Below are 24,035 nucleotides of genomic sequence, written 5' to 3'. Positions count from 1 at the left end.
GACGTGGGTGGATGAATAAATTCCTATCTTCTACTTTAATTACATCTAATGCGCAGATTAACGATTTATAGGGCGAATTAGAAGAGCCGGTTTGAATTCGTGAGTTCATTTGGTCCAAACAATACGGCAGCGTTTCATTTGAGGGAAAGGACACACGTTCACGATGGTGACCGAGTCTGCTTTATGTAACTGCAAATATGATGAGATAAATGCCAGGCGGATTAACATTCACCCAATGTTGGATTTACTTGTAGTGATTGGACTTGTTGGACACTTGATTAGGTACACCTGAAGTTCTCACCCTTCCAACTACAGTGACGTTTTTTGTTTTTTTTAACATTCCGACATTGTCCACTCTGGCTGCAACTTGAGTGAATGACGCAGTACGAGCTATGACTATTTCATGAGTCATCGCAAAGTTCAAGCAGAGTTTGAGGGAGTGTAATGGCGAGAGAGAGGACTTCACGAAGTTAGGACAGGAATTTGATGTGATTCACAACAGGATCATATTTATTCATGGTGATCAGCACGCTACTTTTTTTTTTTTTTAAATCTTTTGAAGAACATACAGTCGTGGCGTGATTAGAATGCAAAGAAAGTAAAAGGCGCCACTGTATTGACATTTGATCCAGCTGTAGAAGTTTTTAAGTCATTAGCTTTTTACTTTGGGCTCAATTTGGCGTAGCTCTGCTGACTGTGTTTTTCTCACAGTGGGTGAATCGACACGTGGGCATCTTTAAAACCCTTAAGAGAATTAATTAGCGCCGCGTGCATTGAATTAATACGCCGGCCTTTTGTCCCGCGCGAGCTTTTCACGTGAAATATGGATGAACTTTTGAAAAGCGGCCCCCTGAAAGGCCCTTAGCGTTGGCACCGCCACGCTCCTCTGACGCGGACCCAATGACGGCCACCTTTTCACTGCATAATCTTTTGACGGTTTATTGTGTGGAAATAAAGAGTCCTCTCACCTCTTTTTGTGTGGCTTCCAATTCATTAGGAGGGAGCTTCTGAGCAAAGTTTGGAGTCATGTTGAATGATATGCAAAGCTATGATTGCTAATCGTCAAATATTTAGGAGTTCAAATCCCATGTGGAGGGAAGAATCCGATTGAATTTGGACGATGTGGCACAGGATGACAGATCAATAGTGCAAATGTTTTCAAATGTATGCTCTCATGATAGACATGCCTAGCCAATGTCACACTGCCAAGTCTAACTAGCTTCAGGGGCTGAATTTCCCCAAAATGTTTTTATGTTTGATATGATAGTGCTGCCTATCAAAACTCCTGTTGCTAGGCCAACCGTGAAACTAACTACAATAGTAAAATACATTGTCGCATGAAGTAAAATGGTCGAATGTAATTTCAGTTTGCTTGCAGGTAAAACTCTGAGGGCCGTCTGGGCATTGAAAAGAAAATTAAAAATGAAACTGGCAATTTACGTCAAAGGAGGATTGTGTGACTGCAGGAGCGGGGTGCACACGGCATATCAAATATGACAAATTGTGTATGGGGACGATCAAAAAAAAGGCAAGGGTTGATGTCGGCGCCCCTCAAAACTTTTCATTTCCAATGCGTCATTGTTACTTTTTTTTTTTCTTTGCCTGCGTTAGATTATTTAAAAGCGACTTTTACCCAATGTGAAAGTGAAAACGTTTGAAAAGAAGTGAGATTGTGTGGGCAAAAGTTGTTTGGTAGAAGGACCACAGAGTCCCAAACTGTAGTTTTTCTAATCATGAATAAAATATTGGGTATAATGACAATGTGTTCTCACCCACTTCATTAGTTACTTATTTGTATTCATTTTATTTTTTTATCTAGATATAGCTACTCTCTATTTTGTAAACATTTTTTACTGTCTGTAGGGGTTAATTAGGTTTAGTATCCATTATTTCCAATGAGGAAGATTGCTTCGATTTAATCATATTGAAAAAAAATGGGGGGGAAAAAATATTACGAGTTTAGATAATATAAGTAGTTTACGGAACATCACAGCCTCTTGGCCATTAAAATCGATCGAGTACTCACTGTGTGTTCTGTTCATAGTGTATATTTTCTTGAACGAGGTACGTATGATTATACAGTAGAATAACAACAGCACATTGTGTGATTGAACAGTCCTTGGCGCGAGTTATTATTTGTAGACCTTCACAGAATGGCGCACATGCAAAGGTCGTCCGCCATTGATTTTGCACACGTCACATATTTTGTATTATAAATTAGATTAGTACTGATGTGTTTTGTATGCGTGTCAAGATGACAACAAGTTTTGTCCAGGGAGCCCCGAAAGGTCACTCGGTTGCACTGGATCAAAATCTTCAGAATAAGTTTGTCCTTGAAGGATGAGTATAAAATGGCCATTTCGAAACTAATTTTTTTTTCTTAAAGAACACAATTTTCTTCCGATGATTGAATCAGCATTCGTTTTGTGCTACCAATATGAAAGGCACAATTGAGGGTGTCAAAATGTGCTTGCTGTTACAATTACTACTATCATTGTTATGTGTATTATTATTGTTGGAAACATACACGACTACAGAGAACCTATCTGGCTGGGTTTAGAAACAGATGCATCCTGGGCCTGTACACGTAAAATAATGTGTTTTCCATATAAATACAGATAACTACGCTTTGGACAAATTGCAGTATGTGAAAGAAAAATGGCAACGTTTTGCTTCTGTTATTTGCATCCAGTGGATGAAGATATTACTTTTAAAAAAAAAAATCGGACATAAAAAAAATATGTAGATGTCCTCTTAATATTTTCCTTGTGGCTTTTATTGTTTATGAATTACCTGTGCTGCATTATGGAGATTCACTTTTTTGGCACAATTTATGTATGGAAACAGGAAGGGGGGAAACATCAGAATGGATGAATGTAATTTAACGTTGTAAAAAAATATTTTTTTTTATATTTCTGCAATTAAAACCTCAAAGAAGTGTCTCTCACCTCCCAAACGCGTGAAAGCTCTTCCACAAACGCGGGATCCAATTAGGACGACTCCGTCTGCCGCGTGCGCGGTCGATAGCGAGAACAGTCGATGCGGAGTCTTTGAACAAATAAGAAAGAGATGCTTCCTGTAAGACAAAGTCAAAAAATCCAACAGTCAGTCCACATTGACTCTTCCAAACTAACTTTGCTTTGACCTCACGTCTACCACAGGGAGACTTTTATCCCCTTTTTCCGCCCCTCTTTCTCTTTCAGGCTGGCTCCCACACGGGGAATGGGAAAGAAGAGACAATCTTTTCCACGCCGGGGGTTCTGATGACGACGTGTTTGGCAAGTATGATTGTAAAGTTCCGACACATGCTTGTGTTTTCACGCCTTGATTTGTTTACAAAAACATAACACTGAGGATGCTGTAATGCTCCTTAACCTTGGCATGTGGCGACCCATGAAACTGTAAAGCCAAGAAATTCTTCTTGAAACTATGAACATGCAAGAGTTTCATTTATTTTTGTTGAGAGAAAAAATATTTTTTTTTCTCCCCCAAAAACATGCTTTTACTGTTGTAAGAAAACCTCAAATCTTGGCTCCACTTGTATGAGATGATGCTATAAATTCTGCATCCAGGAGAAATGTGCACACAATACATCCAAACATACTGTACGTGCATATATGAAAACATAAATGGCACAAGCGATGTTGCTTTGATTGGGTTACGCAACGCTCGCCGCGATGTGGGCAGAAGAATCATCAACGACATGTGTAATCGCCTTTGACGTTGCTGTGTGGATGCTGCGTATGTGTGCGTGCGCGCGCGCGCGTGCACGTGTGTGCAGTTATATAAGTACGCAACGCTAACGACTTCCTTTTTGTCGCCCACCGCAAACACGATAAACGACATAGGAAGGAAGTAATACTAATGTGGAGGTCGGTCGAGTCAAGGATTTTGGGATACAAAGCTTTGATTTAATTGGACGCATTGTCTGGGTTGACCACCTAATAAGAGTTAACGCATAAAGTTTGCCAAAATTATTTGAGAACACAATTATTATTTTTTTATTAAAGAAAAAGTCTCATAAGATTGTGTTCTTTGCAAAAAAAAAATACACTGTTGCAACTTTTAATCATTGAATTCCAACAAATGTTTTTCTTGATTAAGAACAATTTTAAATATCCCATTTCATTGACGTAATAGAAGCAATATTTGGTGCTTGAAAATCTGTTGAAGTGAAAAGTTATTGTCCCCACACGGTTACATCCCTTGAATCACACTGCACATGCTAGCGCTAACGTGGCTACATGGCAAAGACAAAGTAGGACACATCAGCAGCTAATGAGCGCCAAGCTAACACCAAGTGCGAACTGACGTGGCGGAACAATACTCGCCTCCATTAGGTTGGAGGGGTTGAAAAACATACGTTGAATAACAGCACACAAGCACACAAGTAGGTCAAAGCTTCTAATGCTAACCTTTAGCACGCATGCTAATTGGCAGACGTTGGCGGGAGGCCGGAAACATGACTTGGCACTTGGGAACGATATTAGCTGCCTCACCACTTGTTTTCTTCTTTTTCTTTAAATATTACACCCTTTGTTCCCATGAGAAAATTGCCAATAGCTCAAATTGTATCGTATTGTTTCAATTTTTCCAAAGATATTTTACTCTAATTGCAATATGAATGTGATAAGATGACAATTTTTTTTTTTTTTTTTTTAAATTAAAAATTGCTTAGATTTTTTTCATAAGACTACACTGTAAAAATAACTTTTTGGGTTCTAAAATCGTCATTTAGATTGGAAAATATAAATGACTGACATTTAGAACGACAATGTTAGCACAACAAAGGAAGCAAGTTGTTTGCTTGAACACAATTTGTTAAGCAGCTTTTACTTCTATCTTTATGTCGGGAGACAAGGGACATTTAGTTTGGGAAACCGTTTTTTTGTTGTTGAATATGTGGGAAAGACCCTTTTGTTCTTACAGCGTATGCATGAAACTGAAAATGACGTTTATCCAGTATAGTATTTTTAATCAGTTTGCGTTGATAGTGCTGGTTGAATAATAATTGCATTATTACGCACAGCAGCTCATATTTTCACAACCGCTTTCCATTTCCTTCTGCGCTAATTAATAAAAACAGCAAGGCTTAAGAGGTCCTTTGGTACAAATGTCCCCGTGATGGAATAATCCACCTTCATAAATTTATTCCACTTTTTTAAATCCTCTCAAGGGAACATAGTCCAAACAATGAAAATATAGAAATTGGGCTTCCTGAGTAATTGCGCGTCTCGGCGGTCCAGATTCATCAGTGATGAGTGTCAGGCAAGAGCCAGCCTGCAGAAAAGGTGAAATTGAGGATTGGGGAGTTGAAGCCGGAGGTGGTCAGCTGCTCAAAATGCACAATTTCGATTTAGCATCTATAATCAAGTTTGATCTTTACTTCACCTCTCTAAAAAGCATTGTAATCCACTTGTAGTATTATGATCAGAAAATTCTAAATAAAATGTACTTAAATAATATTTCAATAAAAATATTAAAAGGTGTGGCTCGATTTAAGTTGAACATTTCTTAAAACTTAAATGCAAATGAATTGTACTACAATGTTAAAATGATTCTCCACCCCAGACCATGATGATGTCCAGGGAAGGGATTGGGGATATGCGGGTTGTCTGCCCTCTGGTGGTAGGATGATGCCAATGCGTTTTGAACAGGATCATTACAATAAGCACAAACATACACCGACACGTCTGATGTATTTTCCACTTGCTCTTAATTTACGTCTGATCCAGACTGAGCGTTTACCAACATTTTTTTGTGTCTAAGATATAGCGATATTCTTCCATGATATTTTCCCCATACATGATCTGAATCCAGATCTGGTCCAGATTTGGCTCACGTGTAAACTCGTGGTTCAGATCAGGTTACAATTGTGCCCCACTTTTTTTTGTTGCTCTTTTTATTTTTTTGTCGCTTTTTTGACTTTTTTCGTCTTTGTTGTTTAAGACGTTTTGAACCTTTTTCGTCGAAGTAACAAACCTAGCCAGTGCAGACCGAGAGCTAATCAATAGCTAAAATTGGCTTCTGTATGGATCCTCTGCTGGCTTTGAGCCTGTTTGGATTCCACTGCCAACATTCACAGAAGCCACACACACATAAATGAACTTCTTTTAAGAATACAAACAACTGGGAAATAAGCTGAGCTAGCTCTTATTAGCAATGCTGCAAGTGGGAATATAGTGTGCAACAATTTATACTACACATGGAGCAGCCGCATAATCATCACAAACGTACAAGGGCTCGCTTACTTGAAACCGGGAGCATTCAAAATACCCTCAATGGGTCACACGCTGATTTGCCAAGTCTAAGTAGCAGAACGTTAAATTGCCTCGGGAATAACAAACATACAATTGTTGACAATCACGATACTTGTTTACTCCCACGTGTCATAATGATCATCGCTAAACATCATGGCCCTGTCGTCCTTTATGAGACAGGAAAGTTGCCATCGACAGAGGCAGGAAAGTCTGAAATTTGGCCAGATCAGAGAGAGAGAGAGAGAGAGCAAGAGAAGAAAAAAAACACACACACATGCACACAGAACCCGCCAGTAAGCAATGCGCTGACCCGATCGCGTCAAAGAAGACCAAGTCTCGTTACGGCGAGCAACAGCGTGACGCAGAGTCACGCCAAATGGAGAGTAAAATTAAGCTGCCAATACCCTCCTGCCTGTCGAGTCTGCAAGTGCGACGCTTCCGGGAGAATTACCGAGTGGGAGAACGCCGCCATCACGCGATTTGCATCCGTGACGGCTGGCTGGAGTTCCACCTGATATGTGTGGAGGAGGTGCAACGTAAAATATTTGCCACTAATTCCAAGACTTCAGTGAGACGCTCAAAAGCACCGGGAATGTCTGGAAGCGAGGCAAAGGTCTTGCTAGACGGAGGCCAGGAGGAGGTGAACGACAGAAAAACACAAGAGAGACATTGGGAGGAGAGAGGAACTGGCGAGGCGGAGGAGAAAGCCAACGACCGCGAGGAGAACAAAGGTTGTGATCATGAGGCAGGGGAGGCAAACATTAGTGACAGTGAGGAAATGGAGAATCACCTAGGGGTGGAAATTGATTGGCAGAAGGAGGAGAAAAAGGAGCAGAAGGGGCACCAGGAGCAGGAGAGTCACCAGGACAAGAAGAACGACCAAGTGGAGGAGAAAAGCAGCGAGGAGGAGAAAGCGGGTGAGCAGGAAGAGGAGGAAATCAGGGCTTACAATGAGGAGGAAGTCCGGGGAGACCGGATGAAGGAGGAAAATGAGAGTGAGCAAGTTGAGGGGAAGAAAAATGCTGACCGGCAGGAGGAGGAGGAGAACATGATCAACCAGGAGGAAGAGGAGGAAACCAAGGAGCAGAAAGATTGCCTTGATGAAGAGGACAAGGTAGGGAAAAGGAATGACCAACAGGAGGAGTACACCGACTTGGGGAAGGATAAAGAGAGCGAGCGTGAAGATGAGAAGATCATCGAGCAAGAGGAGGAGGTTGATGATCACAGAGATAAGCTAAAAGGCGATCAAGAGGAAAAGCAGATGAGGAAAGAGAGTGATCGTGAGGAGAAAATGGGAAACCAGGAGGATGAGAAGGAAGCGCGTGATTGCCAAGACGTTAAAGAGAGTGACCGAGAGGAAGTGGAGGAGAAAGACAAAGATCACAAAGAAGAGAAAAGGCATGACGAGGAGGTGACAGACTGTTGGAAGGAGAAGAGACAGCATGATCATGAGACGGAGGAGGAGGCCGAAAATCTTGACAATCAACAGAAGATAAACAACCGGGAGGAGGAGCTTGACCCGGTGAAGGAGGACAAAGGTGAGCAGGAGCTGAAGAAAGAGAGTGATCATCAAGCAGAGAACAAGAGGGACCAGAAGGACAAAGGAAGTGAGCAACAACACGAGAAAACACATGACCAGGAGCGAGTGGAGGAGGCGCCAGAGAAAGATCACAAAGAGGAGAAAAAGAGTGCCCAGGAGGAGAAGAGAAATGACCGAGACGAAGAAGACATGGACTGGATGAAAGAAGAGAAAGGAAGGGAGCTAAATAAGGGGAAGGAGGAGGACAAGGGTGAAGAAGAAGAGGAGCAGGGGGATCATGTCGAAGGCAGAAGAGTCCAGCAGGAGGAGAAAAGGAAAGACAGTGAGGAGAAGAAAGGGAAAGATCCTTCTGAGGAGGACAAGGATGAACAGAAGGAAGCGGACAACGGGACTGACAGAGAAGAGAAAAGCAAGAGCCAAAGCGAGGAGGAGATTGGCTGGGTGACTGGGGACAAAGAAGGTGATCATATTGAGAAGAAGAAGAAGGAGGAGCAGCAGGATCATGTAGAAGACAGAAGAGTCCAGCAGGAGGAGGAAAGGAAAGACAGTGAGGAGAAGAAAGGGAAAGATCCTTCTGAGGAGGACAAGGATAAACAGAAGGAAGCGGACAACGGGACTGACAGAGAAGAGAAAAGCAAGAACCAAAGCGAGGAGGAGATTGGCTGGGTGACTGGGGACAAAGAAGGTGATCATATTGAGAAGAAGAAGGAGCAGGAGGATCATGTAGAAGACAGAAGAGTCCAGCAGGAGGAGAAAAGGAAAGACAGTGAGGAGAAGAAAGGGAAAGATCCTTCTGAGGAGGACAAGGATGAACAGAAGGAAGCGGACAACGGGACTGACAGAGAAGAGAAAAGCAAGAACCAAAGCGAGGAGGAGATTGGCTGGGTGACTGGGGACAAAGAAGGTGATCATATTGAGAAGAAGAAGGAGGAGCAGCAGGATCATGTAGAAGACAGAAGAGTCCAGCAGGAGGAGGAAAGGAAAGACAGTGAGGAGAAGAAAGGGAAAGATCCTTCTGAGGAGGACAAGGAAGAACAGAAGGAAGCGGACAACGGGACTGACAGAGAAGAGAAAAGCAAGAGCCAAAGCGAGGAGGAGATTGGCTGGGTGACTGGGGACAAAGAAGGTGATCATATTGAGAAGAAGAAGGAGGAGCAGCAGGATCATGTAGAAGACAGAAGAGTCCAGCAGGAGGAGGAAAGGAAAGACAGTGAGGAGAAGAAAGGGAAAGATCCTTCTGAGGAGGACAAGGATGAACAGAAGGAAGCGGACAACGGGACTGACAGAGAAGAGAAAAGCAAGAACCAAAGCGAGGAGGAGATTGGCTGGGTGACTGGGGACAAAGAAGGTGATCATATTGAGAAGAAGAAGGAGGAGCAGCAGGATCATGTAGAAGACAGAAGAGTCCAGCAGGAGGAGGAAAGGAAAGACAGTGAGGAGAAGAAAGGGAAAGATCCTTCTGAGGAGGACAAGGAAGAACAGAAGGAAGCGGACAACGGGACTGACAGAGAAGAGAAAAGCAAGAACCAAAGCGAGGAGGAGATTGGCTGGGTGACTGGGGACAAAGAAGGCGATCATATTGAGAAGAAGAAGGAGGAGCAGGAGGATCATGTAGAAGACAGAAGAGTCCAGCAGGAGGAGAAAGGGAAAGACAGTGAGGAGAAGAAAGGGAAAGATCCTTCTGAGGAGGACAAGGATGAACAGAAGGAAGCGGACAACGGGACTGACAGAGAAGAGAAAAGCAAGAACCAAAGCGAGGAGGAGATTGGCTGGGTGACTGGGGACAAAGAAGGTGATCATATTGAGAAGAAGAAGGAGCAGGAGGAAAGGGAGAGTGGTCATGGAGATGAGCCGAAGAATGACAAGCAGGAAGAGGATGTGGGGAGTGCAGAAGAAAGAGGTGAGGAGGTGAAGGAGGAGGAGAAGGATGGAAAGCTGGAGGAAGAGCAAGACAAAGACGGTGCTCTTGAAGACCAGAAAGAGAGCAGTCAGGAAGAAGACAAAAAGGAAGAGGAGTTAAGGCGTGATCACGGTGAGGAGGAGAAAAAGGGTGACCAGGAGAAGGAGAAGCAACAACAGGAAGAGATGGACTGGATGAAGGAGGAGAAAGGGAGTGCTCATGCAGAGGGGGAGAAGAAAAGCGAGCAGGAGCAAACGGAGAGAAGGGAGGACCAAGAGGAGATGATTGACTGGCTGAAGGAGAACAGAGGCGATGACAAAGATGCGGAGAAAAGCCACGAGCAGGAAGAAGAGTGGGAGACAAAAGTCATCTGTTACATTGGAGAGGAGAAACAGAGCACGCCTGAGGTGGAGGAGAAAAGGCGTGACGACCAAGAGGAGAAACCCGACTGGATGGAGAAAGGGACCGAGAAATGTTGCGTTGATCAGGAGTGGGAGCAAGCGCAAAGAGAAGGCAATTGTGAAGAGGACGAGAACAAGAGCAACCGGGAGGATGGGGACGAGAGGAACCACCAAGAAGAGGGGCTTGAGAAGGCCAGTGCTCAGGATGACGAGGAGCACGAGGATAAGCAGAGTAGTCAGGAAGAGGAGGAGCAGGAGGGGATGAATGAACAGCAGGAGGAGGAGAGGAGTGATAATGAAGAAGAGGAGAAAAAGACTGAAACAGACAAAGTGGGTGATCAGGACCAGAAGGAAGAGGAGGAGAAAAGGAGCAGCCAAGAGGAGGAGGAGAGCAAAAGCAATGATCCCACCGAGGAGAAGGAGAAGAGGACCCAGGAGGAGGACAGGAGTTACGAAAAGGGGGAGGAAAGAAGGACCATCCAAGAGGAGATGAAGGAAGAGGAGAAAGGGGCTGAAGATGTCGAAGAGGAGAAAATGGTTTGCCAAGAAGAAAAGCGGGAGGAGAGTGACCACGGAGATGAGGAGAAAAAGAGTGGAGAGGAGGAGAGCGAGGGGAGAGACCAGGGTGAGGAGAAAGACAATGACCGGGAGGAGAAGAGTTGCAAGGAGAAAGATGAGGGGGAGGAGGAGGAGGCAAGGCAGAAGAAAGACAACGAGCAAGAGGAAGACATTGACTGGGTGAGGGAGGAAACCGAGATCGTTCTCCTGGAGGAAGAGAAAATGTCTTGTGGGAAGGACTGTGAGCAGGTGGAGGAGGAAGAGCAAAACGATAACCTGGATGACGAGACGATTTGGTACCATGAGGAGGCAGAAAAGAATGATCGAGAAAAGGAGGAGGAGGTGAACAGGAGTCCGCATGTGAACGAGCATGGAGAGGAGGAGGAGGAGGAAATGAGCTACCAGAAGGAGAACATGAATGAGCAGAAGGACCAGGAAGAGGAAGAAGACAAGAGTGACTCGGAGGACAGTGGCCCAGAGGAGGAGGAGGAGGAGGAGGAGGAAATGAGCTACCAGAAGGAGAACATGAATGAGCAGAAGGACCAGGAAGAGGAAGAAGACAAGAGTGACTCGGAGGACAGTGGCCCAGAGGAGGAGAAGGAGAACGAGAGAGAAAATGACCCAGACGGGGAAGAGCGCCACCAGGCGGGGGAGGCGGGGGAGGCGGAGCAGGCAACCGAAGGGAGTGAAAACCAGGAAGGCAGGGGCAGCGACGAGGAGGAGAAAGAAAGCGACAACGGACAGGAAAGTGACCGGGATGACGAAGAGGAGGAGGACACCGATAACGATGAGGAGGAGGATGACACGGACAGCGAGGAGGAAGAGGAGGAGACGGACCAGGCGGAGGACGATGACGAGAGTGACACTGAGGAGGAAAGTGACAGCGAGGGCGACAGTGGCAGTGAGGAGGGCTGCAATCATGAGGAGGAGAAAGATGGTGGCCAGGAGAAAAAGGAGGAGAAAGAGAAGGAGCAGCAGGAGGACGACCGCAAGGAAAGGGAGACAAACACTGGGGCAGTGCAAGAGGAGGAGGCCATGGAGGTCGATGAGAACTACGTTGAGGAGGAGATGGGGAGGGAAAGCAACACCAAGGCAATGGGCGACCACGACAAGGAGAGCGACTTTGAGGAGGCGTCCGTGGGCCAATGGAACGATGCGCTGAGGAGGCTTTGGGTGGAACGCTGGTTGAGGGCAAGGAGAGAGAACGGGAGGCGATGGGTGGTCATGAGGGGGAGGAGGTACAGAGCAATGAGAAGGCGCTGGATGACCACCAGGAGGAGGAAGAAGGCCAAGCGGAGTTTGGTCGCGATGAGGAGGAGGGCTAATCGAGTGATGGAGACCCCAGAGATCAGTCAGGCGGGGAGATCAGAGTGGCAGGGAGGAGAACCAGGGAAGTGAGCATGAGGAGGTGGTCGTGGATAAGGAGAGAGGAGAAAGAGACTCACGGGTGAGCAGGATGTGGAAGAGAAATAGCAAATAGAGGTGGCAGAGGAACATGAGAGGAGCAAAGAGGAGGTGAAAGCTAGAAAAGCAACAAGATGAAGAGCAGAAGTAGGAACAACGACAAGAAGGTGGGAAAACAAAGTGGAAGAAAAGACAGAGGACAAAAAAGGAGGACGAAAAGGGGGTAGGCAGCCTTACAACGAGGCAAACAACATTGCCTAACATGAGTGTAAATATTACCAGAGTATGACAAATGACTTGACTTGCCATGTTTATATCACCTTGTTTGCACATTTGAATCATTTATCGTGTCACGTCATCAAATAAGCAATAAATCCACTTCACCAAATTATGAACGTTCAGAGCAAAAAGTCTCTCATTACAATTCCATATAAGGAGAGTCGCATGATGCTGGCGCGGGTATGTTTGACGAGATAATAGTGACGTCATGGCGGCAAGAAAGCTGCGCTGCTAAAAATGGTCCGCCAGGGGGCGCCCGAGCTCCACGATACGGACCGGCCCATTCAACCGCAGCCGTCTGGATAACGACCCCCGGGGCGGGGCGAACTCTCGCACCCGCCGCGCTTCCTCGCTTATGGGGAAGAACTTTTTAAAGACTGGCTGGGAAAACGGAAAAGGAGCACTCACGGTAAGCTCCTTTAATTCATTGCCTTGTTCCGTTCGTTTGTTTGCTTGTCTCCCCCACAACTTTGGCTGTGCTTGTTGAGTTGATTTTTACTCACCGCATTTAAAGCTGCACGTCCCAGACTCCAAACGGGATTTCAAGGAACAGCCCAGTGTAAACATGGATGATATCTTCACACTATGTCGAGAGGGCAACTCGGTGGCGGTTCGCCTGTGGTTGGACAACACAGAAAATGACCTCAATTTAGGGTGAGTAGACAAAATTAAACTGGAAGAAAAAAACTGAAGTGTCTGCGTGCCATTAAATAGTTTCCATATTGAGCGTGCAGTTTGGTCGTTTTAATGATGTCATCGCCACACAATCGAGAGGTCATTATACTAGCAGCATTCCCTGAAAAGGAAGCTCATTTTCAGTCCAGACCATATATGTATTTTGACAGCCCTCGTTTCCTGTGTGGGCGGGGCCAAGCCAGTACGGAAGGACTGGTCACTCTTCATGTTTTCCATCACTGCATCTGGAATGCACTCATGATGAGCAGCTTGGGAATATTTCGGCCCCTCAGCCGCTCCTGGATTCTTTTTATAGCTCAGGAATCCTCAGAGTGTGACATCACTTGACGGCAGTGATTCCCAAACTGCATGCACATGCAAAATGTACTATAACTCCTCTTATTAGTCCTTCAAGACAACGGAAATAAACACCGTCAACTGACCAATCAACACACAACAACTAGAAATAATCCACAGTCGAAACAGTACGCAGACCCAGGATGTGTGTGTGTGTGATGATGATTTCAACAGGCCGCCTGCCTGGCAGTTGTCAAGCATGCTTAAAAAGACTGACAGGCATGTTTATCAGTGCGCCAGGCGTGTGGTGAGCCTCAGACCACCCGCAGCGTGAGAGAGCATGCACTGGAGTCTAAATAAAGATTAGGGGTGAAGAACATCTGACCTCAAGTTATTGTGCCCCTTTCACACATTTTATGCCGTTACCTTTCACGCAAGAGCAACACACACCGACTTCAAAAGACTGCAAAAGGATCTTGACCACACATGTCCGACACGTAACAACAACTTTGCTCTCGCCAGGGATGACCACGGCTTCAGCCCGCTGCACTGGGCGTGCCGGGAGGGGCGCAGTGGCCTAGTGGACATGCTCATCATGAGGGGCGCCCGCATCAACGTCATGAACCGTGGCGATGACACCCCTTTGCATCTGGCATCCAGCCACGGCCACGCAGACATTGTGGCCAAGGTAGGCCATCGTCACGTGTACAATTCGATGATGTCAGTGTGGCGTGACATCATTGTCTTCATGTGGCGCGCAGTTAATTCAGTGCAAGGCGGACCCCAACACGGTCAACGAGCACGGCAACACGCCGCTGCACTACGCATGCTTCTGGGGACAAGAGGCAGTAGCACAGGTACACTACATTACACACTGAGTACGCCCCCTACTGTAGAAAAATGGAAACAATAATCACAATCTATTTATATGACTACCTTTGTAGCATATCTAAAAAAATTTAAAAGAGTTTTGAATTAACTTTTCAGTTTTATTGTATGGTAGCTATGTATTACTTTTTTTATTATATTATATCACGTGTATAGGATCTGGTGGTGAGCGGCGCTCAGGTGTGTATGTGCAACCGATACGGGCAGACGCCACTGGATAAGGCCAAGCCTCACCTCAGGCAACTGCTTCAAGGTCAAATCGGAATCATTCATAAATTATTCAGATTTTAAGGAAGCACTGACAATGTGTCGCTCTGTTTGATTGATTCAGAAAAGGCAGAAAAACTGGGACAGAGTTTGACCAAGGTTCCTTACAAGGAAACCTTCTGGAAGGGCACCATGAGGACCAGGCCTCGTCAGTCAGCGCACAATTGATATGAACACTTTTTTCTTGACAAGTAAATTAATATATTTTATTTCATATTTTTTTGCCTTCAGGTAACGGCACCCTCAACAAGCAGGCGGGCATTGATTACAAACAACTTTCACTGCTGGCCAAAATCAATGAAAACCACTCAGGAGAGGTTTGCGTCTCACTCCGCCTATTCGTGTGTGCGTTGTTTGTATTTATGCTGCATTGTAAGGTTTACGTGTACGTCACAGAGTTGGCAGGGTCGCTGGCAGGGTGACGAGGTGGTGGTGAAGGTGCTGCAGGTGAGGGATTGGAGCACAAGGAAGAGCCGAGACTTCAGCGAGGAGCATCCCAAATTACGGTAAAATATTGCACTCAACTCAAAGAAAGTACAATATTGAAATTAAAAATCAAAACAAACCGCATGGCCCGACAACAAGTCACTGTACGGTGGCCAGAAGGGACAAAATGTTTTGTTTTGTTGTGCAGGATCTTCTCCCACCCCAACATCCTGCCAGTTCTGGGAGCGTGTCAGTCCCCCCCGGCCCCTCACCCCATCATCATCAGCCCTCACATGCCGTACGGATCTCTCTACAACCTTCTCCACCAGGGCACCAGTGAGTCTTCCTCCTCTCACATGTTACAAACAAAACAACGCAGCAATGAGTATTTTGTTTTCTATCCCGTGTGGTCTTCAGCTCTGGTGGTAGACCAAAGCCAAGCGGTCAAGTTTGCGTTGGACATCGCCAGCGCCATGACCTTTCTCCACACGCTAGAGCCATTGGTGGCAAGGCTGTACCTCAACAGCAGACACGTCATGGTGAGGCTGCCGATTATACTTCACTTTCCTATGACTTGGATTTCAAGGCACCCACGGACAATTAGGATGCATTGATCTGTACAAAAAAGAATATCTAGATAGGATTCTGGTAGGCTAAATTAAACATGTTCATCAACTTGCAGATTGATGAAGACATGACTGCTAGGATAAGCATGGCGGATGCCAAATTCTCCTTCCAGTGTGCCGGGCGCATGTACTCTCCGGCCTGGATGGCCCCAGAAGGTATCGCTTCCCTTCTCTACGAATACAATCAAACCTTCCATAAGCTAAGACACACATCTTGTGACATTTCAGCTCTCCAGAAGCGCTCGGAAGACATCAACAGGAGATCGGCCGACATGTGGAGTTTCTCCGTACTCCTGTGGGAGCTGGTTACCAGGGAGGTACCATTTGCCCACCTCTCGCCCATGGAGATTGGCATGAAGGTAAGCAGGTTTAGTCCAAAAATCACCTCGTTTGCCATACTTGCGGTAACCGCGCAACCTATTTGCAGGTGGCCTTGGAGGGCCTGCGCCCGACCATCCCACCAGGGATCTCGCCTCACATTTGCAAGCTGATGAAGCTGTGCATGAACGAGGACCCCGCCAAGAGGCCCAAGTTTGACATGATTGTGCCCATCTTGGAAAAAATGCAAGACAAATAACCCGTGCTCAGCTGCTGTACAGTCACTTCAAACACACATTTGACAGTAAAAATATATCTGTTACAGTCTTAGCTTTTGCTTTTTTAATTCATGGTTGGAGAATTGAATGGCCTACATAGCGAACATAGAAGAAATGTATGTAAAGCCAACGCCGTAAGAAAACCATTGCAATAAAAGTTTTATATTTATGACAAAATGTTTACTTTGCATTCTGTCTTCTTTTACGGTGCAACCATGACAAATGCGCCTCCGAAAGAACGACAGATAAGCCAAAGAACGGTAAAAACGGATATGTGTCATAGAATCATTCATAACACTCATAAAAAGTGCCATTAGTTAAATAATAACGCCTCGCACACAGCTGACACAGGGAAGCATTTGACAAGTGTAAGACGAGTTCACCCAAATACTTCCGGCAACACACAACAACTTTGGAAACTTTTAAATGTAGCCTGAATTAAATATGACTTCATTCATAAACTCAAACAAGTTATAGAGAATCTAATTAAAATTATAAAGTCGTTACCTTAACCAACGTTCCGTCGTCGTTCAGCCAGTGGAGAAATGCTCCAACTTGCCCCGGTCTGTCCTCCATGTTCGTTGTTCTGTCTGAAATAGTACCTACAAAGTTTGCCGCTAAATTATTAAATTTGTTAACTTTCAGTGATACATTGTATACGTTTTAAGGTGTATTTCAAAATGTTGACGACCTTCACTATAGTTTGAATATTTGGTACAAACAAATATCGGGCTGGTTCCCTTCTGGTACGACGTTCGTTTAGTGATTGACTACTTCTGGAGAGTAAACTACTTCCGGGTTCAACCGGACATTTTAAAACTTCGGCGGGAGGCGCACATCGTTTATTATTATTTATTTTTGCGAATTTAAATGTATTTAATGATGATTTAATGATTTGTGTTTTGCTAAATAAATAAATAAATTACTTACGTCGTTCATATCTTGTTATTAATTGTCTTGTTAGTGGTGGTGTTATCCATCATCATTATCGAACGCGATGGACAGCTAAGAGAACAACATAAAACAACGTTAAAACTAGAAGTGTTCGGAAAAGATAAAAATCAACGTGCGAGTATATAAAGTTCCACAGCAAGTCAAAGCCACCGCCTGCACGCGATAGCGATGACGTGTAAGTCTCACCACAGCCCAAATATCGCGGCACTTTATCTCGCCCTTGCATTATAGCGCTGGAAACCCCACTTTAACTTCCTTTCCCCAACATGGCACCGAAGGTGAAGAAGGCAGGTTCGTGTCTGAACACTTTAATGTGTCAAATTTCGGCAAACATGTGGCTTTTAGGGCACATCGACATACCAAAGACAACAAGAAAACAAAAGTCTTCATGATTACTTCCCACGTATGCCAACTAAAGGCCCGCAACCTTGTTAACGCGTGCGAGTTTACCGCTCTGCGTCTGCCGGGACATGCTCGGCTACTCCAAGGCTAAGCTAATAGTACCGATCTGACTATTTAGTCATTATGTCGAAAGATTTCCCCGATTATCTTATGGTCAGTATTTGCATCGCGTTTATTCTAGTTGTCGATTTTAGGCGTAGTAATGGTTGTTTATCATTAAGATTATCATATTAGCTTCACAAGACTAAGCATGCTATCTGAACAAAATCGTTTGCTGACGAGCACCAGTAAATAAAATGTTCATGTGACTTTCAACAGGTTATTTAATATCGCATGCCGTTCCTTTAACATTCTAGCGGTTCCCGTCAAGACGGAGGTCAAATCGAAGGCTCTGAAGGCCAAGAAAGCCGTTCTCAAAGGCGTCCACAGCCATAAGAAAAAGAAAATCAGGACTTCTCCCACCTTCCATCGTCCCAAGACCCTCCGTCTGCGCCGGCAGCCCAAGTACCCCCGCAAGAGCGCCCCCCGCAGAAACAAGTAAGACTCTCCCTTATGGTGACAAAGGTGCAAGTGATGCTGAATAGCGATCAAAGTATGAACATGCCATGTGTCCAGCTTTTATAACGACTGATGCACCAATGATAAGATGACCAAAGTCATGCTCAACATGTTGCTCGAGAGATTTGCAGCACTAAGAAATGTCCAATATTGTCCAGGTTGGATCATTATGCCATCATCAAGTACCCACTGACCACCGAGTCAGCCATGAAGAAGATCGAGGACAACAACACGCTGGTGTTCATTGTAGCCGTCAAGGCCAACAAGCACCAGATCAAACACGCCGTCAGAAAACTCTACGACATCGACGTCTCCAAAGTCAACACGCTCATCAGGTGCGTACGTTCACACTGCGTTTTATGAAAGGGTGCCGCAAGACAGATTTTTAAATCATAGCGGTTTCCTTGCAGGCCGGACGGCGAGAAGAAGGCGTACGTCCGCCTGGCGCCAGACTATGACGCGTTGGACGTTGCAAACAAGGCAAGTTTGAGTCAATTCTTTGAAAAAGGTTCAATTATGAGAATCAGTCCCATGCATATGATGCTAAACCAATTCTGAATGTTAGTGATTGCATTTCAAAGGAACCACTGATGCCAGGACAAATCTTTGCCATTGCAACCAGTAACCATTTTGTTTCCTCATCTAATGCGACCTTTTTTCTTTATATTTTACAGATTGGAATCATCTAAAATGGTGGAAGAGACTTGTGGGCTAATAAATATTTGTATAAACCAAACATGAATATGGTCTGCTCTTTGTATTCATAACACATTATTCAAAATCATTGTTTATTTTGTTGATAGAAATCAGTTTCCATCTATTCTCATTCTCAGACAACCCTTCTATTTCATTTAACCTTTCACCTGGGTGATTTTGGATTAAGTTTTGTTGCTTGAAAGCAGTTAGTTGCGCTGGTGTCGAGGCTTACTCAAAGTGTCTGAAAGTGACTGTCTTAAGCCAGGGGTGTCGAAACCTTTTGCAACAAGGGCCAGAATTGATAAAGTGAAGGGACCCGGGGGCCAATCGTTTTTTCGGACATTTTTTAACTACAAAAATGTTGTGCAAATACACACTGTTATAAAACCATTTTCATTGTCACAAATGTCTTTATGACAAAATAACCAAATACAAGCCACTCAGGCAGACGTGAACAACCCTAAAAACGCAAATTCTGCCTTTCATTCATATCTGAAGAGTCAGATAACATTGAACAAACTATGAAATACCTTTAATTTATATGAATATCAAATAATTTTTGCCTCATGAACATTTTAAACAGGATATATAAGTAATGCAAAGTTGTCAGGCTAGACTTTGGACATGCCTGGTCTAAACTGAAACCATGAATGCGTTAATTTGCTTAAGCCGAGTGATTCTTAAAGACAGTCACTTTCAACACAAGGCATGAGTAGTGATTATCATATTTATAGATGTGGTGTGTGAGGAGCTTTTGTAGCAACTAGCAAGCTGTGTGTTACATTCATCAATGACATAACTCAAGACCACGGCGGTTTTATGAGAGAAAGGTGCGCACCGTGCCTTTGACCAAGCCTCGACAGATGGGACACTTGCGTAGGGACGGGGCGCAGTCCTTGCACACCACCAGGTGTCCGCACGGGATGAAGACGATGTTGACCTCCTTGTCCATGCACACTTTGCACGTTCGCTCCTCCTGGAGACGCCGCAGTTGCTCCTCCATGGGAAGACCCGACAGGTCTTGGCTAGGAGATGCTGCTTCGTTGGACTGAGCTAAAAAACAAATATCACTATAGTGTAGCAGAGAACATGCACAGTGGATAGAGACATTTTAGCCACCCCTGTTTTTGTGTTGTTAAAAGAAAAAAAAAAAGTTGGACAGACATTTGGGTGTGTTAACTTATTCTATCCACCGATGGTATTTTTGTACCCATGAGCTCTCTTAGCAGATGCACGTCGTTCTTTTGGATCCAGTTGCGAAAAACCTCTGCGGCCGCGTTGCCTTTCGTGAGGACCAGCTCGATGAGACGAGCCGTCTGCTGCTGCGGCGACGTCTGCGCCTGAAGCCCGCTGTATTCCTCGGCGCCTGCGCATACGACGAACATAATAATCATGGGCGTAATTTCCCAGATGGTCATTGGTCTTAGCGTCACATTTACGTACTTAGCACATTTTGCTCTCTGAGATGTTCCGAGACAGGCTCCACGCTCTTGAGCCGCTGCACCAGAGCCGCCTGGTGTCGCTTGACAAACGTGAAACCGTCTGGAGGAAAACGTACAATGATGTACGTTCAACTGAGAGGACTCAGAACAGTGTTCCGGGCGACGTACCCGACGCCATAGCCTCGGCCATCATCTCTCGCTCCTCCTCCCTCTTCTGATCCTCGGCGCTGAGCAGGTCCGAGACCAGTTCTTGGACGGTGCGGTAGTTCTCACCGCTGCTGAGGATCTTGCTCTGCACCGTCTGCTTGACCAGGCTACGCTCGAAGCCCATTTCCAGGGCCGACTTGATGACCGGCGTGTTCATCATCACCGCGTCCTCGCAACGCTCGTCGCCCGGGCCCAGATGCACAACTGACACAGAAAATAAAAGCAATTATTGATAAAAGCTGGCTTAAGTCTCCAAAAATAAACTTAAAAATGACAAAAGATTCTTCGCTTTGTTGAAGGACAGTTCAAACTCACCTGGTGGATCCACAAACTCTCTGCTGCTGTCTCCGTTTGTCAGAAGCTTTTGGGGGAAACAAACACGGACCATGAGCGATTTGTAGATTTAAATTTGAAAAAAAAGAGATATTGGTGCTTTGGCAATAAAACCTGCTCAAAAAGTCGAGGGAAGCGCGCCTGAATCTGATGCACAAATTCTTGACCTTTCTCCTGCAGCAAATATTCACACCTGAACAGCAACCACAACATTTATTTGCTGGCTCAACATTCACAATTATCGTGAGTTATTTCCATTACCGTGGAAACCATTTTGCGTGTTCCACCCAGGGATCGTCTCCTGACTCCCAGCAGCGCAAACCTCCATCACAGCAGAAGCACTTCACGTCATCGTTGCGACCTTAGCGCATAATTTTATTTTTTTTCCAGAGGAAAGTATTTCGGAAATTTTCTTGGGGGAAAAAAAATAGTAAACTAATCGCTGTTGACTCACCGACATAGTAGAATCCGGCTTTGGCCAGCTGTTCGGGCCTGACGGGGATGCGCGTGGGCCAGTTGACAAAGGTGAGCAGCCGCTCGTCACTCTGCCGCATGGACGGGTTGGACACGTTGTTGAGGGCGGCGGACGACAACTGCGAGGATGACGACGACAAGGGCGGCGCCGGCCCTGCCAGTGACACGTTGTCAGTGCGGTCGCCTCGCACAAAGCGGCAGTTGGGGTAGTGGCGCTGGTGCTCCGACGAGGCGCGATCGCCCGGCTCCCAGTTGCTCAGCTGTAAGATGACGCGCGGTTGGCAACAACTTGCAACTCATTGAAGCAAAAAAGAAATAAATCACACGGTTTGGTCTCTGTGTGAGCGCACCTGCCCGCCACAGCTGAAACAGGCCACGTGGTCGCCTAGCCCGAGGAAGTAGAAGCCGGCCTTGGCCAGCTCAGCCGGCGTGATGGTGGACAGCGTCCATGTGTGGAACGAGTCCAGGCGATCCTGCTCACGCCGCATGGCCGGGTTGTGGCAGGCGGGCCGCTGGTGCGACATGTCCTCCACGCCGCGGGAGCTCAGCGGGCTAGAAGGCGGCGGCGGCCCCGAGAAGCCCATGTTCAGGTATCCCGCCGGCTCCTCGCCTGGACCTGCCGCTGGGTTCGGTGCAGCTGGACCAGGAAGCTAAAAGCAAAAGAAACAAATAAATATCCTAGAGAAACTATATTTAAGATAATGTTGAAATCAAAACGAATGTTTTAAAATATCTGGCAAGTAAAATGTTAGAATAAAATATCATAACAAAACTGTAGGTGAGCGGGTACCTTACCGGTACGATGGTGGCGACACGGAGAGGCGAGAAGGCCGAGTGCGAGGAGGAGAGCAGGTTGGCGGCGGACGGCAGACTCTGCACAAAGGGGCAGGACGGCGACAGCTGCCGGTGCTTCTCGGCGGGACAATCGCCCGCCAGCCAGCCCTCGGCCGTCACGTTGCAGCGGAAGCACTGCACGCGGTCCCCCACGCCCGTGTAGAACCAGCCGGCGCGCGCAAGGCTGCGCTCACTGACGGCCGACGCCGGGAAGCGGGCGAAGGTGGAGATGCGGAAGAGTTCTGCGGGACGGGACCTTTTTTAAGTCAACAATTCATTTCATTCAAGAGAATACACCATTTTCTTTCAGAAAAAAAACCCATAAGGAAACATCTGAAGAGCATTTGTTCAATATCAAGGATTTAGCGAAAGGCTTTTTGAGGTGAGCTACCTGAGGAGTTGTCATACTGCAGGTCAGGCGGGGGTCCGCTGCGACAGAGGCTCATCAAAAATTGATTGTTCTTCAGTTGAACCAGAGTGTCCATGGTTTTTGGGATGAACAAGACAAGTAGGCCGTTGGAGGTGCCCCTCGTGAGAGGAAGATGTTTGAAATGGCTCACTCAGAAAGAGCAGACAGTAAAAATTTAACTGATGAGCCAAAAGCCGGTGCAGTGCGTCTTTCCATCCTCAATTAAACAAAATGGTTCCGATGATCAAAGAAAAAAAAAACTATATATCTACATATATAGATATAGCTATATATCTATATATATAGATATATATGTATTAAAAAAATTATATTTCAAACCTCTCCCCCCTCCTTCAGCACCTGGGGAAATACAAGATCAAGTGTCAAATCATGTGAATTCATGTGATCAAGACTCACATTATCAGTTTTAAATATGTCCTGTGACTCCTGTCATTACGAAAGGACAAGTGACCGTTAATGGAGATGCCACGCCTCTACAAAGAAGTTAGAGCTTATATTGCAATAAAACAGGAAATCTACACAAAGTTCAGTGAAAAATAAATTGCTGCCTTTGAGTGAAAATACATGGTATCACGAGATAGTGGAGTTGTTAATGTTTCGTCCAAAATGAAACAGGAACTTCAAATTGAATTGTGGGAGTCTATCATACACTAAAGTTAATATCAAACCAGCCTGATATTGTTTGATCAATGTGCCACATTAACATCGTTTAAAGACCATATACCCTGTCAATACATACGTTTGAGTGGAAAAAATGTCAAATTAAAGGGGAATTGTGTGAGATTTTCCTAACAAAATGCTCAAATCGGTTCCTCTTTGACGTGTAGAAACGTTTCCATTTGTATCCAACCGTTCAAAAATATTTGCTGAATAATCATTTTCAGTATTTCATGGGAGAAATTGACTGATTGTACAATTTAATAACACGTAAAAATAAAAGTACAACACTCACGTTCGCTGTAACGAGAAAATACCCTGCTAACGCTACTAGCTACCGCGAGCTCAGGGGTGGGTTTACCGATAAGAGTACAACGAATGTTGTAATATGTTATGGGGGTGGTAAAAAAATACGTCAAACTATGAAAAGTCCCACGGCTGTCGGGACACTCACCGCGGGTTACGTCTATGAGTCAGGCTGCGGAAAGTCCCGATAGCATCGAGCTGCTAACTGACAATCTAGCTAGGCCACTTCCGGGTTCGAGCGAAAGTGAACTCAACGATCATGTTTTTCAAATACACTATCCCAAAAAACGAGTGCCAATTAAATTCACCCCCAGATTGTACAGTCGTTTTATTTTGTACAATAAGAGTAAAAGGCTAATTTAACAAAAAAAAGACGAAAAGTAACTCAAAAACACGTGAATGCTACGAGTCATCGAAACTTATTATTCAGCGTTATTATTCATTTCAAGTCGGGTGTACATGAAAAATACAAAATCCCCTTTCAGTTCTACAATAGCCAGCTGAGGCAAAGGTTAAAAAACCACACACACACACACACTCGTGCACAATCTACTTCGTGTTTTTTTTTAAAATATTATAAAACTATTTTGAAGAAATACCTCCATGGTTTTTATTTATTAAATGT

The 24,035-nt window shown here is 45.2% G+C and overlaps 4 protein-coding genes and 1 long non-coding RNA gene across 6 annotated transcripts; 3 read left to right on the top strand and 2 right to left on the bottom strand.

The window, feature by feature from the left end:
* Positions 1-6,230: 6,230 nt before the first annotated feature.
* On the top strand, positions 6,231-12,086 carry LOC119133882 (trichohyalin-like). The gene has a single exon (XM_037270077.1). It carries the CDS (start codon positions 6,535-6,537, stop codon positions 12,055-12,057), a length of 5,523 nt encoding a protein of 1,840 aa, XP_037125972.1. The 5' UTR covers positions 6,231-6,534; the 3' UTR covers positions 12,058-12,086.
* Positions 12,087-12,648: 562 nt separating this feature from the next.
* Positions 12,649-16,300, top strand: LOC119133259 (integrin-linked protein kinase-like). The gene is made up of 13 exons (XM_037268889.1): positions 12,649-12,751; positions 12,857-12,996; positions 13,837-14,002; positions 14,076-14,171; positions 14,359-14,455; positions 14,534-14,617; positions 14,701-14,786; positions 14,866-14,975; positions 15,104-15,231; positions 15,313-15,434; positions 15,578-15,677; positions 15,750-15,880; positions 15,949-16,300. The coding sequence occupies exons 1-13, from the start codon at positions 12,698-12,700 to the stop codon at positions 16,096-16,098; spliced, it is 1,464 nt and encodes a 487-aa protein (XP_037124784.1). The 5' UTR covers positions 12,649-12,697; the 3' UTR covers positions 16,099-16,300.
* LOC119133281 lies at positions 12,845-16,893 on the bottom strand. Its single transcript, XR_005100099.1, has 3 exons — positions 16,809-16,893; positions 16,625-16,719; positions 12,845-12,958 (listed from the first exon to the last, which is right to left on the bottom strand). It is a non-coding gene; the product is annotated as an uncharacterized LOC119133281 (long non-coding RNA).
* A 343-nt stretch (positions 16,894-17,236) lies between these two features.
* Positions 17,237-18,773, top strand: rpl23a (ribosomal protein L23a). The gene is made up of 5 exons (XM_037268911.1): positions 17,237-17,362; positions 17,830-18,010; positions 18,190-18,366; positions 18,442-18,511; positions 18,706-18,773. Exons 1-5 carry the CDS (start codon positions 17,338-17,340, stop codon positions 18,718-18,720), a joined length of 468 nt encoding a protein of 155 aa, XP_037124806.1. The 5' UTR covers positions 17,237-17,337; the 3' UTR covers positions 18,721-18,773.
* A 32-nt stretch (positions 18,774-18,805) lies between these two features.
* birc2 (baculoviral IAP repeat containing 2) lies at positions 18,806-23,704 on the bottom strand. Of its 2 annotated transcripts, none has more exons than XM_037268887.1 (12): positions 23,559-23,704; positions 22,409-22,786; positions 21,979-22,259; positions 21,534-21,833; positions 21,164-21,443; positions 20,971-21,070; positions 20,824-20,902; positions 20,692-20,737; positions 20,338-20,580; positions 20,171-20,269; positions 19,938-20,093; positions 18,806-19,780 (listed from the first exon to the last, which is right to left on the bottom strand). In XM_037268887.1, the coding sequence occupies exons 2-12, from the start codon at positions 22,500-22,502 to the stop codon at positions 19,545-19,547; spliced, it is 1,914 nt and encodes a 637-aa protein (XP_037124782.1). In that variant the 5' UTR covers positions 22,503-22,786; positions 23,559-23,704; the 3' UTR covers positions 18,806-19,544. The 2 variants fall into 2 exon arrangements, with proteins under 2 accessions (XP_037124782.1, XP_037124781.1); XM_037268886.1 differs by lacking the exon at positions 23,559-23,704 and adding an exon at positions 23,400-23,542.
* Between the last annotated feature and the right edge of the window lie 331 nt (positions 23,705-24,035).

The sequence above is a fragment of the Syngnathus acus genome, chromosome 14 (genome assembly GCF_901709675.1).
Source record: "Syngnathus acus chromosome 14, fSynAcu1.2, whole genome shotgun sequence".
NCBI classification, from domain to species: Eukaryota; Metazoa; Chordata; class Actinopteri; order Syngnathiformes; family Syngnathidae; genus Syngnathus; species Syngnathus acus.
The sequence above is the reverse complement of the archived record's forward strand: the minus strand, read 5'-3'. Positions and strand labels throughout refer to the sequence as shown.

What these genes read in the sequence shown, in the direction of transcription:
- LOC119133882 (XM_037270077.1), top strand. Translation starts at nt 6,535, where the DNA reads ATGCACACAGAACCCGCCAGTAAGCAATGCGCTGACCCGATCGCGTCA.
- LOC119133259 (XM_037268889.1), top strand. Translation starts at nt 12,698, where the DNA reads ATGGGGAAGAACTTTTTAAAGACTGGCTGGGAAAACGGAAAAGGAGCA. An exon ending in ACGCAGACATTGTGGCCAAG is followed by an intron (nt 14,003 to 14,075) that starts GTAGGCCATCGT and finishes TGTGGCGCGCAG; the next exon opens with TTAATTCAGTGCAAGGCGGA. An exon ending in CACCATGAGGACCAGGCCTC is followed by an intron (nt 14,618 to 14,700) that starts GTCAGTCAGCGC and finishes TTTTGCCTTCAG; the next exon opens with GTAACGGCACCCTCAACAAG.
- rpl23a (XM_037268911.1), top strand. Translation starts at nt 17,338, where the DNA reads ATGGCACCGAAGGTGAAGAAGGCAG. An exon ending in ACCGAAGGTGAAGAAGGCAG is followed by an intron (nt 17,363 to 17,829) that starts GTTCGTGTCTGA and finishes TTAACATTCTAG; the next exon opens with CGGTTCCCGTCAAGACGGAG. An exon ending in AGCGCCCCCCGCAGAAACAA is followed by an intron (nt 18,011 to 18,189) that starts GTAAGACTCTCC and finishes AATATTGTCCAG; the next exon opens with GTTGGATCATTATGCCATCA.
- birc2 (XM_037268887.1), bottom strand. Translation starts at nt 22,502, where the DNA reads ATGGACACTCTGGTTCAACTGAAGAACAATCAATTTTTGATGAGCCTC. An exon ending in GTTTCAGCTGTGGCGGGCAG is followed by an intron (nt 21,444 to 21,533) that starts GTGCGCTCACAC and finishes GTCATCTTACAG; the next exon opens with CTGAGCAACTGGGAGCCGGG. An exon ending in TCTGCTAAGAGAGCTCATGG is followed by an intron (nt 19,781 to 19,937) that starts GTACAAAAATAC and finishes TTTGTTTTTTAG; the next exon opens with CTCAGTCCAACGAAGCAGCA.